This window comes from Mesoplodon densirostris, chromosome 9 (assembly GCF_025265405.1).
Source record: "Mesoplodon densirostris isolate mMesDen1 chromosome 9, mMesDen1 primary haplotype, whole genome shotgun sequence".
Taxonomy (NCBI): domain Eukaryota; kingdom Metazoa; phylum Chordata; class Mammalia; order Artiodactyla; family Ziphiidae; genus Mesoplodon; species Mesoplodon densirostris.
Genome location: NC_082669.1, coordinates 99,525,980 through 99,545,636, shown reverse-complemented (window position 1 = coordinate 99,545,636; position 19,657 = coordinate 99,525,980). Strand labels below are relative to the sequence as shown.

The 19,657-nt window shown below is 37.6% G+C and overlaps 1 protein-coding gene across 5 annotated transcripts in view; it reads right to left on the bottom strand.

Annotated features, from left to right (window-relative positions):
- Positions 1 to 19,657, bottom strand: part of UBN2 (ubinuclein 2) — an 87,482-nt gene that overhangs the window by 5,457 nt on the left and 62,368 nt on the right. For 4 of the 5 annotated variants that reach the window (XM_060108549.1, XM_060108552.1, XM_060108551.1 and 1 more), the window contains 3 exons: positions 18,701 to 18,932; positions 18,184 to 18,273; positions 12,794 to 14,770 (listed from right to left, as the gene is read on the bottom strand). The exons of the other annotated variant lie outside the window; for it this stretch is intronic. In XM_060108549.1, coding sequence (XP_059964532.1) covers positions 14,721 to 14,770; positions 18,184 to 18,273; positions 18,701 to 18,932 — 372 coding nt within the window. In that variant the 3' untranslated portion in view covers positions 12,794 to 14,720. Of the gene's footprint in view, positions 1 to 12,793; positions 14,771 to 18,183; positions 18,274 to 18,700; positions 18,933 to 19,657 lie in introns of those variants that run through there. 5 annotated transcript variants of the gene reach the window in all.

The window sequence follows — 19,657 nt, the reverse complement described above, 5'->3', positions numbered from 1 at the left end:
ACCGAATATTCAAAGGAATGTAGGAGGATATCTTTGTGATCTAGGGGAAGGGAAATATTTCATAACAAACCCCTCAAAACATAAATTAGACAAAAATTGACTATTAAAAAAGGTTTTCTGGTCAATAAAGGATGGCATAGGCAAAGTTAAAAAGACAGGTAATAGACTAAAATATCTGACATGTCCGAAACTGTTAAGAGATTATTATCACAACAAAAAGATGAAAATGCAATAGAAGGAGAAGAGATGAACAGGCAATTCGCAGACTACCTATAGCTTTTCTCATGGTAATAAGGAATTGGAGACACCCTAGGTATCCACCTCTAGGAGGACGGATATGCAGAAAGTGGTGGACGCATCATATGAAATACTATGCAACACGCAGGATGTACAGAGAGCAACATGGACCAATGTAAGTGAGAAAAGTAGAAAACAGCACAATTTATAGCACAGGACCATTTATATAAATTAAAATGGCATACACACAAAATAGCACTACAAGTTTTAGAAGGATGCATGCATAACAAGGGGCACCTATTAAAAGAGTAAGGGTGGATACCTTTGGCACAGAGGGAGTGGGGACTAAGGAAGGAAGGAGAAACCTAATTTATAATAAAATGAGAGAATGAGATCTTGTATTAAGTGATGAAAACCATATGCTATGGATTGAGGCACATGATTCGTGCATTGCTTTGCATTTGAGGTACAATAAAGCAGAAATAAACTATATACAACACATACTAACATACAGTTTGGAAATGCAGCCGCCAATTGGCTCTGAAGGGAGAGGCAGTAGCTGTCAGAGGGCCACCTGTGAAACGTGACACTTCGAATGCTGGGCAGACAGATGGCTGGCTCTAGGTGACACTGAATCAGTCGACAAAGCTTCACCTAAATGAGGTTTACCTCTAGACTGCTCACTTATATGAATCCAAAGATTCCCTCAACTGTTTTAATAGACTTCATGTTTAGAGCAGTCTCCCTTTACCTTTTATGCCAGGGGTTTGACACCTGCGATGAAAGAATTTTAACTGATATTTATCCACTCCTGTACTTTTAAATATATATATATGTCTTAAGATTTTTTAGAACACTGGTTTCACTTCTATATTTGGGGAAATTAAGAGAGCAAGAGGAAGCAGGAATTTAAGAAGAAAAAGGCAGAAAAGAGACAGAATAATAGTAGCCACCATTCATTAGCTCTTCTTATGTGCTAGGCACTATGCTAGGTGCTTTCCGTATCTTGTCTCTAATCCAACAACAAACCCCACCGCTGGGAATTATCCCTGCAGAAAGGAGGAAACAGGCTGAAAGGAGATCCACAACTTGTCTAAAGTGCCACAGCTTCATAATGGGGACCTGAGAACCGAAGTCTGTTTAATGTCAGCCTATTCTGCATGCTGTGCCCCCCTACTAGAAAAACGATAGTGGGAAATAGTGAAAGGTCAGACACAGGGACACAGAAGAGGTAACTGTACACAGAGACAGAGAAAGCAAGCCATGTCAAGGCACATACTGATGAGGAAGAGCAATCTTACTACATGACACCTGCATCAGAGGGGCTGTCACTGTCCTTTGAAAAGCTCATGATCCCACCTGCAAGCTAACGCAACCCTTCGTGCACCTAGAAGCAGTTCACTTCCAATTTTCAAACTCTGTTTTAGAAAAGATTTTCTCAAGTATTCCTCAAAGTTTTACATAGATATGAAGCAATGCCACAGATTCCAGACACCAACTTTCAAATCTGGAATGTTAGTCATTATTATCCATTACAAAACAAACTTTTGACTGTTGGTTTGATATGCATACACAGACCGCAAATACCTAAAGGATATCACAATTTGACCTGTGATAGTTATTTAACTGCCCATTAATGGATACAATAAATTATGGTACTATGACTATGGAATACTATGAGCTGTCAAAAAGTACAAGACAGACCTCTATGTACTGTGTGGAATAATCTCCAAGATAATTGAGAAAAAAATGCTAGGTATGGTAGAGCAGATATGTACGCTAAATTTATGTTAAAAGGTCAGATGCATATTTATACTTTTAACTGGAGAAATTGGTAGCAGTGGTTGGTCTGAGGGAGGAAAATGGGGCCGTGGGTAGGAAAGATGCTTTGCGTTCACTGTATAATCATGTATTTGGTACTTTTTTTCTTTTTAACTAAGTGCAAGAATAATCTTTTCCAGAAAAATCTTTACTTTAAATCAAGCAGTTCAGGTGTGTCTTCCCTCTAGGCCAGATCCAATTTTGAGATCTAGCAGGGTCTGAGTGGAAGAAATAAATTCTTTTCTCTTCCCTTCTCCCAGTGATGAGACAGCAAGAGGCTCCTTCCCATTTCTTTCCCCTTTTCCTCAACTAAGTCCACCTACTGTTTCTTAAAAAAAACCCAAAACCAAAAGACTTGCTGTTATCCATGTTCATTGAAAATACATTTAAGTAAAAGGATAAAGAAAAAAGCGTTCATTTCACCAATCTTTATATTTTGGTGTGTATGTCCCTCCGTATATTTTTTTCTGTGCCTATCTATGTGCATTAACACTTATAACTGCTTTTATTTAATACATGGACATCTTAATCATTTATGTTAAAACAATTTTGTTTAGTAGTATTATTTTTATTTACTTAACCAATCCCCGCTAGCACGTTACATTGGTTCAAACTTTTACTGTTATGAGCAACACAGATGAACACACTCGTACAGAAACCTTTGTACAAGGCCATTTTCCCCTTAGAATAAATTTGTAAAAGCAAAGTAGCTCCATCACCAATTTGTTAACTTCCACCTTTGAGCTCCATCTACAGTTGTCGATTTTCGTAACTAGCCACACTCTTTTCTGTGCCAAAGCTAAGGTCTGAGACGGTTTCTTGACTACACAGACAAGTGTAAAACATACTTCCTGCTTTGGAGTTTTCTATACTCCTTTGAACCAGCCCCCCTTCTGGACACCCGTCCCTCATTCAACTCTAGAGGTTGCATTTCTCTACCTGCTTACTTCTCGGCTCTCTAAACTGACTTGGTTATTCTGAAATCCTTAACTCCTTGGGCCATGTTTTTCTTCTTAAAAACTTAAAAAATATATATACTATATAAAAAATAATAAAACAGAACTAGTGTGAATGATAATAAAAGCTAACATTTACCTAGTACTTCCTATGTGTCATTGGGCTAAGTGCTTCAACATGCCTTATATAATTTAATGTTAATTGAAGTTACATGAAAACAAGTATTCCATGGTCAAATAAGCTTAAGGAAATAATGGGTTTAAAAAATCTGGTTTAACAATGGCACCTTTAATATGTTAACACACATTTACAAGATGGTGACAACATAGTTAAGTGTAGTCTTATTATTTAACTGCAGAGTTCTTGTTACTCTCAAGAACACACTTGCAAAACTGTCCTTAAATGTTACTAGTTTTTCATAAAAGCACTTGCAGCCTACCCTCCTCCCTGCATGAGGACCATGCCTTTTAAATTCTTCATCCTGATGACAATGCACTGAAAACACACTTAAGTACCACCACTCTTATATTTGGGGGCTTATGTTCTTTTCTGTATCTTCTATGCACATATACGCTTACAAATAACAAAACTGTTCAATTTCTCTGACAAGCTGCTTTCTATCTTTTCCCACACTCTACCTGGATTTCAAAGGTTGAATTCTTTTTTAAATTTTTTCTCTTACTATTTTTCCTAAAGAAGTCCTCCACAAGACTAAAAGATGCTCACCTATGCAACTAACTCCTGTAGCTACAACCGCAAGCCTTGATCCTGGAGGCGCGCGCGCACACACACACACACACACACACACACACCCTGTAACCCGAAGGAAGAACCTGGTAAGCCTGCATTCCAGACTCCCACAGTCTGGCTTCTCCTACTCACCCCAGTGTCTACCTCACACCAGCCTGGCCTCCTTCCTGTTTGTTCCTGACTTCGCTCAGGATGCTCCCTTTTCCTCCTTCCCAGCCAAATCCCACTTATTCTTGGAGGCCCAGTTCAAATGCCATCAACTTGACAATTCTCCCCAGATCTTTCCAATCTCTCCCCTGCTCTGAACTCAAATGTCAGATGGCCATGGACCACACCTTTGTGATAAATTTTGAACTGTTGTCTTTTAACTTCTCATGTGATTGCAAACTGTAAATATATGGAGGGTGGGGACTATGCCCTTACTTCTGTATCCCACAGCGCCTAGCACAGTGTGAAACAGGCAAGAGATACTCAACCACGACTGAAAGAATGAGATATTAAAATCCATGTTAGTCCAATGATACAACAGACACGAGAATAATATGTACATTCCTCTTTATTTAATACAACAAACACATAACACATACAAAAAGAAAAAACACTCATGTAAAAGGCCCTGTCACAAAGGATAGACAGGAAAACATCTACACTGAATCAAATAAGGCTCCTGCTTTAAAACAGGGGTTTGCTTAGCTACACCTGGAATATGAGCAAGGCTGTTACGAAAAAAAAAAAAAAAAAGAAATCCCTGCACTGAAAGAGTATATCAATGGGGTCAATTTACTAAATTCACAGATCCACATTTAGGAATGTTCAAGTCCTCTCACATGTCCAAAACTCATCAGGATTTTATGAAATATGATTTTTTTTTTGGTTAAAAAAATTTACCTGTCCTTCTTTCTTCTTAGAAAATAGTGACAAGAGCTCTTTAAAAACTACAGACCAGCAAACCACCCAAAGTTTGGAAAGATTTACCATTGAAGTTCAAAAAGTGTGTAGAACTGAGAATTCAAAGGCAAGATGGCAGTGGGAAGAAGAATTTAACTTAGTCATTTCCTGGTCAATCACTAGGAAATGCAATGGAAATAGCTAGGCTCAGTGCAGGGTTCAGTAGCAGCAGTTTGTCCATATTCCTGCTCTCATTAGAGCCGGAAATTAAACAAGCACCAGTTCATCTCAAAAGAGCCTTATACAAACACACACACATACATACCCACACCCATCCACATGTCGTCACCACCCCATTTTATTTAAATTTATTATTATTTTTTTTACTAAAATAATACAAAAAAGGGAGACAGGTATATTTACAAAAATCCATGGCTGGTACAGTACATAATTTTTAAGACACACTAAATGCTACAATCTTTCAGGTCCTGAGATTATTACAAATATCAACTCAAAGCTGTGTTCAGGTCCAGTTTTAAAGGAGGAAAAAAAATCCCAAAATATTAAGTCACACACTTATTTAAAATACAGTATATCCCTTCAAGTTAGCAAAAACACACCTCCCTATAAACAAATGCAGTACAGTAACCAGGGCCTTTCACCCAGAGGAGCAACAATTATGTAGGCTCCTTCCTTCAAGACTCGTTGTAAAACATGTTGGCATCTATATCAAGTGTGGAGGCGGCTAAAGTAAGAACATGATGTGTAACTGGAGGGAAGCTCCTCTACAGAGTGAACATTCACTGTATAAATAAGTCCTGTTTTTCCTTCTGTTACCAAACAAAAGTCTTTCCTTTAGGAAAATTCATACCGCAAGGGTTGGAAATATGTGCTTAACCCAGACTAAAAATCAGAATCCTTATTTCCAATCATTTATAGCAAATAGGCCTGCAGTCCCACAATAAGTTTTACAACTGCAAATAAATTTTCTTGCTTGTAATAAAAGAGAAAACACTCATCACTTGGTCACCGTGGTAGATAACTTTGATTAACACATTATTCGGGGCACAAAATTTTCACCAGCCAGAGATTTCCTTTCCTTTTAAGCTTTACAATGTTCAGTGAGCAACAAACAAGGGCAAGCTCCAGATTTACATACTCTTCTTAAGAACAATCAGATATTTTTGATACATTCTATAATATAGTTTTTCAATGACAGCCAACAAAAGAACAGTACAAAGCTTGAATCCTTTCTCTGGAGGCTGGCCAGGAAATTACGTGTAGGATGGAAACCTACCTCTACTGGTGAAAGGGCCCCTTGCTTATCTGAAGGTCTCAGAAGGTATATGTAATTAATTATGTAACATAGCCAGGATTTTAAAAGTTGGCCAAACTTGGTCAACTTTCCGACTACCTATATAAAACAGTAATACATTTATCAACTGAGAATAACTTCTCTTTTAACACCTCTGGCCAAAATTGGGGTAAGTCTTGGTAATTTCACAGGTACAGGAAAGAAAACCCAATATGCGGGCACAGGGCACACTACCCCTGCAAACAGAAGAGAGAAGCAAAAAAAGGAGGGAAGTTTATGGCCGCAAGGACAGAAAATATAATATAGCTGAGATGTGACAAATAAAGGGCAGGTTGTCACACAGAAAAACATGCCACTTGGCTGGTCTTGGTTACTGCTGACTCCTAAATGTGCTTAGAGGGTAGATGGAGCTGTTAACTTCAAAAACAGAAGTATCTCCAAGTTATCTTAGGTAATAATCATCTTGTTTGTATTTCAATTAGGTTTCCATTAGTGCTTTATTACAAAATATTTTAAAACTAGATTAAAATAGAATTATATTATTATTGGCAAATGGGAGTAAATAATGTATAGAGAGTTTTCTGAGGAACATAAAATTGGTACTAAAGATTCATATGGCCTATCTGACTCAGACCTTTGCAAAGTAGGTTTATTCCAGGGGAAGTAATGAAAATAAGCAAGGCAGAGTATTATGTGAAATAAGAGCCCTAACAAAGGTCTGTGTCTCTTCTGAATAATCTTGAAAAGTATTGAGGAAGCCATGCAATGTAGCTACGACTACATTATATAGTAGAGAAATCTATTTTTAACACAAAGAAGAGAAAACTAATTCAGGTCACCAGTGACGACTCTAAGTTCTGGACATATAGACCCCTTTGATTTTAGTACTGAGATTTTTAAAAGTATTCTTGACCTGTTTGGGTAACAGTTCGGAAAAGTGTCCAAAATTTAAGTACTAACCCGATCTAAAATGTACATATGTAAGAAAGGCTGGAAAAAAGAAGTATTACAGTATGAGGAAATTAAACAAAGATCACAAATAGTTATTTTCAAGCAAATGGTACTTTGGGAGTATCTGAGAAAAATGTAATTTAATACCAAGTTATTCAAAAGCAGTCTGATTAAAATCCTACCAGTCCCTGTCTGAGTCTGTGTTGGGATGTAAACAGTCTCCTAGAAATGCCTATAGTCTTTACTTTTGAATTCAGTGGAAACACAGCATAGATGGCCAACGTGAGTGAGAAAAGGAGGTGAAAGACAGTTTAACCTTTCCTCCCCTGACTCTTAGCAACTTATATTCTAGTGTAGCAACTGGTTGATGGAATGGTTAACTGAAGAGCTCAGACTAGAGGAAAGAAGAATGAAGACTAAAGAATATGAAGAAAGAATAAGAATTTGACATTAATATTCAAAGCTTTTTAATTATAGTCTGACCATCTGTTTAGCTCCACAAACCTGAACACTGTGCCACAGAATCTAAAACTTTCTCAGAATTGAACACTGGGATGGTTTTATCTTAACAACCCAAAGACATTCCATGATTCTAACTACAGTTTGCACTAGTATCTGTACTTAGTTTTTGAATATAAAGTTCACATTTTAGGATAGATGAACACACAAAATATCTCTATTTTTATGTTTCCATTAATTTTCCCTAGAGGAACAAACACACATTCAACAAAACCCTTACGCCTTATTTCTTTGGGTAGAAGTCTTAGTTAACATCTGTTATTTAAAGAATGGAAAAAAGAGAAAAAGTGTGAAAAATTTGTGTGTTTATCTGCATAGTTGATATTTAGAGGCTACTAACTAAGGCTTTATCTGGAAAAAGCAACAAAAAAAACCAAAAAGTGACTTTTAAGGAAAAACATCCTATCACTAGAGATTAAATGGGCCTCAGCCAGTTCTGGGAATTAACCCAGAGGCTTTGTCTGCTTGGGCCTGGCGCTTTCTGCTGACTCACTTATACTGGATAACTTGTTCCTCATCCCCCTACATTCTCTTTCCTGACCCTGAATATGTGCTACAATTTAAATCTACACACACCCCCTAACAGATGTTGCTAAGCAATTAGCTCAGAGAGGCGGCATCCATTTTTTCCTGTTGTTGTTGTTTCCAATGATAAAAGGAAAATTCTATGTATTACTGCTTAATACACCCAGCGGAGGGTAGGATAAGATGACCTTCCTTTCCTCTTTGGAGTTGAGCAAAACATGCTTCCTTCTACCCCCGCCCGCCCCACCCCTCCCCAGCTATAGGAAAAGAATCCTGCCTCCCCCCTCTCCCATTTTCCTACCACCTGAGCAGTTGATGGCTCCAACTCTTTCACGGTTGAAGAAGCATAAATTACAAAGGTAGACTGGCTAAAAGTACACCCAGCTGACTGTATGTAGTGCTTGCCCCTTCAGTGCAAAGCTGGATAAACCTATAGTTACAGCAAGAGTACACAATCTCGATTTACAAGAAGGAGGAGACTCCCATTCATTCTTAGAAAGTTAAAAGTTTAGCTATCCATCACTAAACAAGTAATATAAGGAAATCAGACTGAGAATATGGCAAAGTGAGGCAGATAAAATGTTTGGGATCATTAATCAACTCCAATAACCAATCATCCAAGCTTTAGCTAGCTTCAGCTCCACAACCTTGGCAAAAATCACACGTGTAATAATACCATAAATGGCTAAAAAAAAATCTACTTATAATTAAGAAACTTAGTGTTATTTACCCCCTCCCCACTTATTATCCTGAAACTAAGCATTTTATCCAACCACAAATATAATATGTTTAAATAACAAATATGTATCTAAATTAGAATTCCAGTGATTTTTTTTAACTTAAAAATCATATGGTACTTTTTTATACCCATCACAGGGAAACATTTTTTAGCCTCTGCAGGAAAATGATAATACTTTTTTAATTATATAGGACATTTTAGAAAAACTCAAAATATTTTTGAAAAAGTCTCTGATATCCCTGGGAGGTAGGTGAATATTATTATACCCAATTTTCTAATGGGTAATCTGAGGCACAAAGGTTAAATGATATTCCCCCTAAACACAGTAATTCAAGAGTAACATGACTGAACTGAGGCCACCTGATAACAGTCTTGCTATCAGGTAACACCACCAGGAGCCTCTGCTTTCTCCTTTTTGGCCACCAGTCTCCTCAGTTAAAATGTAGTTAAAAGGGGGCATTTATTAGATATATCTGTACTGGGCTCTGAGGATTGGTTCAATTTAGTCTCCCTTAACATGTCACATCTGTTTTAAACAAGAAACAGATGAATATTAGCTATCGAATATTATGTTATTTTGCTCAAGGGAGAAACATAAATAACCATTAAATCGTATTAAGCCAAATGTAATTATTTGGCAAATAAGAAAACTGAAGCTCCCTCAAGAATGCTATGGGTTATATGAGTGTTTTTCCTCAGAATCTGAAGTCTTTCTACTTCTAAGTTAATTAACCTTGACAGATATGCAGCTATATGAATTCTTCAAAAATTATTTCCCAGAAGAATACATGATGCATTTTTAATATTGAAAAGTTGCTAACTTCCTTCAAAACTCAGAAACAATACCATGGTTCTAACTCTAGCTCGCCCACGTGTCTTTAGTCTTGCCTGCCGTTGTGTACCTTATCAACTTGACCCAGAAAGACTCTAAGATTCTTGTTATTCCAATGCTTTCTCTAGTATTATGCACGCCAAGTTTGAAGGGCACAGAGTAGTGGATTACATCCAGGAATAGTCAATGAGTCTGCTAAATTTATTTTACTTGTAATAACTGACTTATTTTATTTATATCTATATATCTATATCTATATATATCTATATATAGATATAGATAGATAGATATAGTTATAGTTGTTGTTGCTGTTGACTTCTACAAACAGATATTCAAAGGGGGAAAATAGTATCTTGTGAAAAGACAATTTCCCAATCTACCCATTTGAATTGACTAAAAGCAATGGAATAAACAAGGCAGTTTTGCAAGCATTAATAGGGGAGTGCTTAGAAAGGATGCAATACAGCAGCTACTAGTTTTGTATATATATTACATATGTATACATATATATACAGATATATATATGTATGCATGTATGTATCTTACACATATATCCATATTCATATAAGGAAAAGGAAGAATATTACAGAATGACATGATCTTGGCAAGTTTTGAGATTCTTCCTCCTGAATCCCCTGACGTATTAGCCTGTACTTTAGGATATCTGAGAACAGTTTCAAAAGAAGGGAAAAAAGAAAGAAAAAAAAGGCACTTAACAAAGACAAAGGCCTGAACTGAGTATGTTTTAGAGGAGTAATATAAGCCATTTTACCAGAGCTAAGAAAGGATCTACAGAGTTAAACCTTTCCCCTTAAATTTTATAAAATAAAATTGTTTAACATGTTCTTAATCAGTCATTTACCTACTACTGCATTTTTCTTCCACATCATTATTACAAAAACAAAAGCCCCCTAAAAGCAAAAACAAAAACAAACAAAAAAACAAAAAAACAATCATACATGCACAATAGAAAGTAAAAGTGCCCATAAGGTCAGCAGAAACTACAGTGCTGAAGCATGGGGCAAGTTCTCAAGTTTGGCCTGATTACAGATTTCTCTCACTCTTCTACTTTAAAACAAGACAAAACAAACATCAACGAACAAAAAAAGCAAACAAAAATTCAAAACCTAAATGATGATAAAAAGAATACAGGGACCAGTGTGCTTTTATGTTACACGCCTAAAATAAAGTATCCTAATTCTATACATGGGTCAAATTATATGACAAAACCTCCTAAAAGTAAAGAACTGTAAATTAGATTAAAGTTGACCATTACAGGCAAAGTTCATTTTACAAATGTAGCAGCAAATCTGATAGATAACTGGAGTTCTAAGAGATGATCCCAAGGGACACAGCGTTCTCATAATCAATGGCAGTTTGAATAACAGTAGAATTCCATTTCAGAAAATGTCTTGAACCAAGTAGAGGTGGAAAGGGGTGTGGTAGAGGGCAACGAGAGGAGAAAGATTAGAGGTGTCTGCCCTTTCCAAACCTGGGTAGTAAACAATTTAGATCTGCTTTGGGAAAAAAAAAATCCTGGGTTAAAAATCTTTTCAGATAAGTTGTTTTCAAACAGGTGTCAAACCCACAGCATTCAAACATGTGTGTGCCCGGTTCTTCCTCCTACCTGGGTGATATGATAAACCCTATTCAGCTTCTCTGATATTAAAAATGTAATTTGGGCTAACAGCATCCATCAAAGGGGTGGTAGGCGTAAAAGAATGTACTAACACAATCCTCTGATTCCCTCAATATCAAGATTTTGTGACTTCAGATTAACCTCACTTCTTTCCCCAAAACTTAATTTCTTCAGGCTGCTTTAAAATCATGATTTCTTTTACCCACTGATCTCAGAAGCATATGAGAAAGAATTATAATCGACTAATAATTAAATTATTGCTTACATCTATTGTGGAGGCTCTGAATGAGCTTGACACTTTGCTCTCAGTCTCCAACTGAGGCTCAGCACTGCTATCTCTGGAGACAACTCTGCTGACCATTCATTATTGCTCGTGAATACTGAGGATTAACTTGTATGTACAGTAACAGCTTATACATCAGTGAAGGCAATTTAAAATACAAGACAGTTGACAACAGCTTACTTTTCCTGAATCAAGAATCCCGCTGAATGGGACATAATTGTGTGCTGATTACTTTTACATTGGGATGTTGCTAATGCTCTTCAGAAATACACATTGCTCTATATCCTTTCCAAATTACTCACCATTTTAAAAAATAACATAATTTGACTTTCAAGTGCAAAAATAGAATATGAGTCACAAGCCTCTGTGCTAAAAAATAACCGATTTGTATGTATGATTTTAGTAAGACAAACTGTAAAAATAGGTGACTGTACAGTATGGACACCATTTTCAATGTTATGGCCTAGAAAAGAAAGAGGTATTTACATGTAGTAACTCTTTGATCATACTTTTTAAGAAATATAAGGATGTTGGTTTCACTTGTACAACAGAAAAGGGTAGTCTTGATTGGAGTGGATTAAAGGTAGTGAAAATGTGGTGCAGTGACGCAGAATCAAGACTGAAGAGAAAAGAACAGAATCTCCACATATGAGAACTCCTCAGAGCCAAGGGCCTTCAGTTATTTTTACCAGTTAGTTATAAACGATACTGGGGGAAGAACTGATAATCCTGTTCTTCTCTAATGAGGACAGAGTCATCAGGGATCTTCACATGGCGTGATTCAGTTGATGGATTTAAGAAATTAAAGTTGTTACTCCTCAACTGGAAGTCCTAATGAACTTATATATAGATAAATATATGTGTACAGATATACACATACAGATGAATACATGCATAACTATCCTCAGAGAGAGAGATTAATGTGCATTCTGACTTCTCTCCTGGTATGGGAAGTAAAACAAAGGCAGCTTCCCAAAGGAAAATTCCTATAGATTAGCAAAGACTTCTTTTTTCTAAATTAAATAAAAGCAAGAGGTATGCTACACTGGAACAACTCAAGAATTGGGTACGTTTCCCTAGTTAAAAAACCAAATAGGGGCTTCCCTGGTGGCGCAGTGGTTGAGAGTCCGCCTGCCGATGCAGGGGACATAGGTTCGTGCCCCGGTCCGGGAAGATCCCACATGCCGCGGAGCGGCTGGGCCCGTGAGCCATGGCCGCTGAGCCTGCGCGTCCGGAGCCTGTGCTCCGCAACGGGAGAGGCCACAACAGTGAGAGGCCCGCGTACCGCAAAAAAAAAAAAAAAAAAAAAAAAAAAAACTTTAATCAAACATACTCAATTCAAGTCAAACCTATCTGCACCATCCCAATATCCTTCCAAAATATCCACCAGGGTTGATACAACATTCTTATTTGCTTTACCGGTAAACTAAATTCTTAGAGGCAAGTAATTATATCAATGATTCCTTTGAAATAATCCTTTCCTCTTACTGTAACAAGTTCTTAGAACTAAAGATTTCAGTTATTAACTTTTTTTTTTTTTTGCTATAACCAAGCCAATGTGACTCTGAAGTCCAAATACAGGCTTACAGATCTAAAGAGATCTGTGCTAATTTATTCACAGTCCTAAAGCTATTTGGAACTTCTGCTCATGAAAGTAAAAAAAGGGCCTGGTTAATACCCTTATCTGAGTAAACGTAACAGGATGATTTGTAATGAAAACATATGCAAGGAATCTTGCTACTACCAATCTGATGCTGGTTTTTTTAGGTTAGTCTGTCATTGTTAATGGATCAAGCTTACACTATTCTTGAGTACAGTTTGAAAACATTCAGAAGCCTAAATAGGAAGAAAAAAGAGAGACTAGAACAATGATGAAGTGAAAAAAACCCAAACAAAATGTATCCAAACATAACCATAAATTTCTCCCTTAACGTCCTTTGTTGAATATGCTATTTGCATGAGGAAGCTGTAATAACGGAGTCTTATTATCTGCAGGTTTACTCATATATCAATACTGAGTAAATATTAGTAAAGCTTTAAAATCCCAAATGCTCCAAATCAATTTCACTACACTGGATATAGGGAGTAAAAATACACTATGATCGTTATAAAAATAATCCCCTGTACACATAATGATCCTAATTTAATTCTTCCCTTTAAAATATTATCTTCAAAATTCCAAAAAAAATACATATATGCCATTTGAATGACCAATGAGGAAGCATTGTAATGCACACTTATACTTGTTTATATCAATCGTTAATAATCACCTGAAATACCACTAGCTAAAAGAACAGAAGGAGACGTTGTGAACCTGAGGTGATGTTGGGGGAAATTTACAGTTCATACTGGCAGGCCTGCAAAGGCTAAGTGGACCAAAGCCACAGCCCTGTATCAAAGATCCCCATTTCTCAAAGAGGAAAATGTGAACACAGTCACGTTTTAACATCAAGAATGGAAATAAGAATTAACCAGTCAATACCAGATGCACAAATCACCTGAAGAAGAGAGTTAAGTACCTGCTTCTGAATGGAAGATGTAATTGACCCTTTTACAAAAAGGGAACATCTAAGTTTTGTCTGTTAAGAGCAACGGGCTCAATTTTTTGACTTAAAAATGTAATATATATCACTGTGCTAAAATGACTTTCCTGAAGCATCTTTAGTCCACTGACTTACATAGGAGTTGCTACACACTGGAGAAGATTCAAGTTTGTTCAGGATTTTTGAGGGTACACGATTTATACTCAGCTACTGTCTGTATCAGACATAGGGTCATTAACTTTTTTTGTGGCAAATTTGCTGCACAGTCCACCCAGACATGATCATTACTCCTGACAAACTGGCCTAATTTCAGATATATTGTCTTTTATTATGCAATTATGTCTACAAGTGTTCAGATCCAACCCCCAGGATGGATGGAGTTTACCCAAATCCTCAATTTCCTTCTTCCTCCCCCGGGAAAAATCAAATTTGTATTTCTGTGGGTTTGACAACTGAGTCTCTTTCAAGTCAGTTAATATGGTAACTTTGTCTTTCTTTAGAAGAGACCAAAGGTCACTAACTTTGCACGAAAGCATTTCTTCCTCCTGCACCTGGCTTTACTCAAGTCATGTTTTCTTTTCTTTTTCCTCCTCACCACAGTGCTTGGGACGAGAGAATGTAAACATCGACAGAACAGCAGCCCTATGACCACATGAGTACTTTTCCATCAGGTAGATTCCATCAGCCAGCCGAGTGTGTCATCTCCTTTGTTTGCTGGAAGTCACTGAGACTTCCGCGGTAATTTAGTGTCCCCTTTACTTTGGCCTCCATCTGAGAAAAGAGATGTTTAATTGATATGGGTCAGCATGTAATAAAAAATAAAAACAAAGCAAAAAGAACAATTAACTTTTAATTTTCACGTGGATGATGACGTTGCTGAAAAGATCACCTTTAGTACCTTACATGTTATACAGCATTATAGAGGTTGAGAACATAAAGGAGATAAAAACTCAACAAGAATGATCCTCTTATCTCAAATGACTATGGTTTCATTGGTTTCCAGTGTCCTACAAATACTATTTCAACAAGTATTTATTATCTACCTCACTGTTAATTGTGTCAAATGCCCGTGAGGATTATAAAGAAACATAAAAGACATAATCCCCCTCCTTCAAGGGACCTACCACATTTTTTGATTCCTTTAGAAGACAAGGTCAATTTCATTTTCTTGCAAGTGAGATTAAATTTCCTGCCATGACACAGCATTTAATAACTCTCAATTATTTATGTAAATGATTGGACCACACTGGTAGTGAAAACTCCAGCTGAGTCTTTGTTTTAGTCCTAACCTGGCAAAAGTTGTAAAAGGTAGGAAAGTTTGCTACTGGGAACAATGGTTTCCTAGTTTTACATATGGCTATGTAACTTTTACTGGGGAAATGCTGATCACTCTACTTAAACTGGACACGAGTAGGGCCCAGTGACCTCTAGAGGCTACAGAATATAGAGAAAATCTCTAATAGATCATTCATTGCCTTAGCAAGGAAAATTAAGCCCCCACCAGGCCTGAGAGAAAAAGAGGGAGGCACAAAGGGCAGAATACACAGGTGTAAAGGAACAAATTATTGCATTCAGTAACAATCTTAAGGCTGGAGGAGACCACAAAAGTCACAATGCTAAGTCCACTTGTGTGAAACCTAAATTACTTGGGTGAAACATAAGCAAAACAAAAAACTGCCTCCACTGAAGAAAAGATGTAACAATGAAACAAAACAATTATTTCAAAAGCTGTATAAACAGAATATTATTAAAATGAACTTGGTGACAACATCTAAGGAATTGACTTTTCCATTTATAATGAGGTGTTATACCCTTGCATTTGTAGACAGAAATGATTTGACTTGAAGCATAATCAAATTCATAAAATGGCAGAGTGGGATTTTGCTCAAAGAAGCTTTGGTTAATTACCAAAATAAAATACTCATATTAACTGGACTGTGAAATTCTTTAGACCAGGGTTTGGCAATTATGGCCTGTGGGCCAAATATGGACTGCCACCTCTTTTTATGAATAAAGTTTTATTGGAACCCAGCCACACTCATGCTACATATTGTCTATGACTGTTTTCCTACTGCAGTGGCAGAGTGGAGTAGTTGTGATAGACTATGTGGACTGCAAAGCCTAAATTATTTACTATTTGCAGCTTTATAGAAAAAGTTTACTGACCCCAGTCTTTAGATAAGGTCAGAAAATTAACATTAATTGAGCTCTTACTATGCACCAGGTACTATGCTAGAAGCTTTAATTTTTTTTTTTTTTTTTTTTTTTTTTTTTTGCGGTACACGGGCCTCTCACTGTTGTGGAGTCTCCCGTTGTGGAGCACAGGCTCCGGACGTGCAGGCTCAGCAGCCATGGCTCACGGGCCCAGCCGCTCAGCGGCATGTGGGATCTTCCCGGATCGGGGCACGAACCCGTGTCCCCTGCATCGGCAGGCGGACTCTCAACCCCTGTGCCACCAGGGAAGCCCTAAATAAATATTTTTGTTAAATTCTCATAAGAAGCCTATTAAAAACATCTTGTTGTCCTCAGTTTACAAGGAAGGGAAGTGAAAGTCAAACAAGTTAGACCTGCTCACAGCGGCAGTCCTAGAATTCAAAAATCCCAGCCTGATTCTCAAATTTAGTGTCTCATACTTTAAAATGTTTTTACAATGAAAAATTATTAACTTTTAAATTTCAATTACTTGGAAAATACCGACAGTCTTATTTCCTTTCTCCCTCTGGAACAGTGGTGCTGGCCAGAAAACAAGATAATGTACCTACACCTGGAATATTGGGGTCATGTTGAACCACAAGAATCCCAGGTGTCTAATTCCTTGCAGGTTTCTACCGGTCTGCCCACAAACATACAGCTCTAAGCCGGACTCATCCTACCAAACTGTCGTCAATACCCAGGGTGGAACTGCCTTAGTCACAGGGCAATTTTCCTTAAGCACTTAAACCTAATCAAGAAGCCCAGGAAGATCAGGACTATTGACACTTGTGCCTACTTTGTGGTCCCCCATTTGCACAGCTGTGGTTTTGATTTCATTCTCTCAAGGGGAGAGTCTGGGGCAGCTTACCACTTAGGTGTTTTAGAGGATTAATTACAACCTATTGCCTCAAGATTGTTCTAAAGCTCCCATTTCCACATTGTGATCAACTGTAAACTTGTTCAACAATAATTTTAAATGCAGTGGCCAAAAAGAATAGTGAGGCCCCAGTCAACTTCCAAAGTTAAGAGAGCAGCCGAGCGGCTGAGAGATCCTGAAAATGGCCTTCAGAACAGTATCACCTTTCTATGGGGGTCAACTGCTGGTGAGAGCAAGAATCTGGAGGCCAGTGTGGTGTCCAGTGTCCACTATCCAATTTCAGATTTCAGAGCGATCTAGTTGGGCTGCAAATATACGTGTACAGTTTAAAATCACGTTAATTTAATCACGGCTAAGAGGCAGAGAAGTTTAATAGTTAAGAATACAGGCCATGGGGCTTCCCTGGTGGCGCAGTGGTTGAGAGTCCACCTGCCGATGCAGGGGACACGGGTTCGTGCCCCGATCCCGGAAGATCCCACATGCCGCGGAGCGGCTGGGCCCGCGAGCCGTGGCCGCGGAGCCTGTGTGTCCGGAGCCTGTGCTCCGCAACGGGAGAGGCCACAGCAGTGAGAGGCCCGCATACAGCAAAAAAAAAAAAAAAAAAGAATACAGGCCATGGAGTCAGACTTCCTGGGTTTGTATCTCAGATTAAACACTTACTACCCTATCATCTTGGGCAAGTTGCTTACCTCTGATTCAGTTTCCTGATCTGTAAAATGGGGATTGTTATCTCATTCACAGGTTTGTTGTAAGGATTAAATTAGCTAATACATGTAAGTAGTCACAAGACTGTCACTTAGTAAGCTTTCAATAAAGGTCAACTATGATTAATTACCGGACATGACTTTTGTACACTGTTGTATGAATTCTATTCTTTATCATCATTTCCATATAACAAACACCTTCAAAAAGGCTCTCTGCACATGTAATAAAAGATCTCCTTTACCTATTTCCTTTCTGTAAGGTGTCTGTTGCCAATAAGGATTCAGTCACATGAAAATTAGTTTTTCCAATCTTTGTCATTCCCTTACATGGTTTTCAGAAAAGACTTAAAATATATATTTGTAAGTTTGTATAAATAATAAAGAGAGGAAGAAACAGGTGGCTTTCTTACCATTAAATGTTTGCTGTAAATGTGTAGGCAGAGGTGAGTGGGAAAGTGTTGCTGCATGCTGAGCTCCTGGCTGTAAACCCTTTAGTAAATCTGAGAGGAAAACAGATTTGTCAGTAATCTTCTTAAAACTAAGATTTGAGCCCTCTTAGATAAAAAAATGAAAATGGTTTATCTAATGTAAGCACAGACCCTGACTTCTTAAACTAGAGCACATACATTAAAAAATATTTACATGTATAAATATAAATGTGTATGCAAATAACCCAGCAAATCTGACTCCCTCTTATAAATTTCATTAAGATAGAAATGTGGAATAGACAGTTCACTTAAACTATAAAAAAATTTCAGAGTGCAGTAATTTGACTTATTATATATAGATGAAATAAACTGCATTTCTTTTTTAAAAATTGTATAATTTTCACTAACTCCACCTGGACTACTCTCAATTAGTATAAATTTGTGAAGTTTCCTGTTCTATCAAACTAGGTAGCCAAGTAAATAAAAGAGCCGCACTTACTCTGAGTTAGGCTATGGTGGAAAGCGGCTGAGGTAGATCCCGAGGTGGCTGTCACTCCAGCTGTGTCCGTTCCAAAGCCAAGTAGCTCCAAGGGAAACTGGAAGGGCATGGTCACTGGAACAAGGCCACCCAGCATCCCAAAAGGAGTCACATTTTGATTTGTTACAGACAAAGGTGATGTCATGAGAGTCAGAGGTGAGGCATTAGCCAATAATGATGCTCCTGCTGTGGACTGCAGAAACCAGGGGTCAAAATACATAAGAAATCAAGTCTTTAACCTGAATTGATTTATTTTACTTAATATCCTCATGGACACGAGACTATGTCTTACATCTGCTCTAACAGAAACTTTGGGAGACAGAAATGAAGACTGAAGCATAAATTACATTTCAAAGAGTGACCAGTACTGGCTTTGGAAATACTTCTACTCAGTTCTTCATCACCAGTTTAGATTTCTTAACTGTTACTGCAATGCCTATATTAACACCCATTCACTCTCTTAATCAACGCATTTCTAACCTTAGATTTCCATTTTTGCTCTTAGCCCCTAGATCTGACACTGGTAATTAATTCCATATAATTTCAATATGGTCTCTGGAAATGCTCTGTAATTCTACTGTTTGTCTTACAATCTTTTCTGACACAATCCCTGCAGCTGTTGTTCTAGACTATAACTCTCTCAGATCCCCCAACTTGATACCCTGTACTTTCATCATAACAGCCATCCTGTGTCCTCCTCATCATTAGCCTTACCTGCCTCTTCCTCAGAAGCTGAACACCTGACCTATGCCATGAATCCCACCCATGCAGAACTTTCTGGGACAAATGTCAAGTACTGCACCTTTTCCGTATTTCCTCTGCCTTCGCAAATACAGAGTCCTCTTACATTGTTTTACAACCATGCTGTTATTCCTGGCTCTTCCCTAACTCCTAGCAAAATCCTGACTTATGTATCTT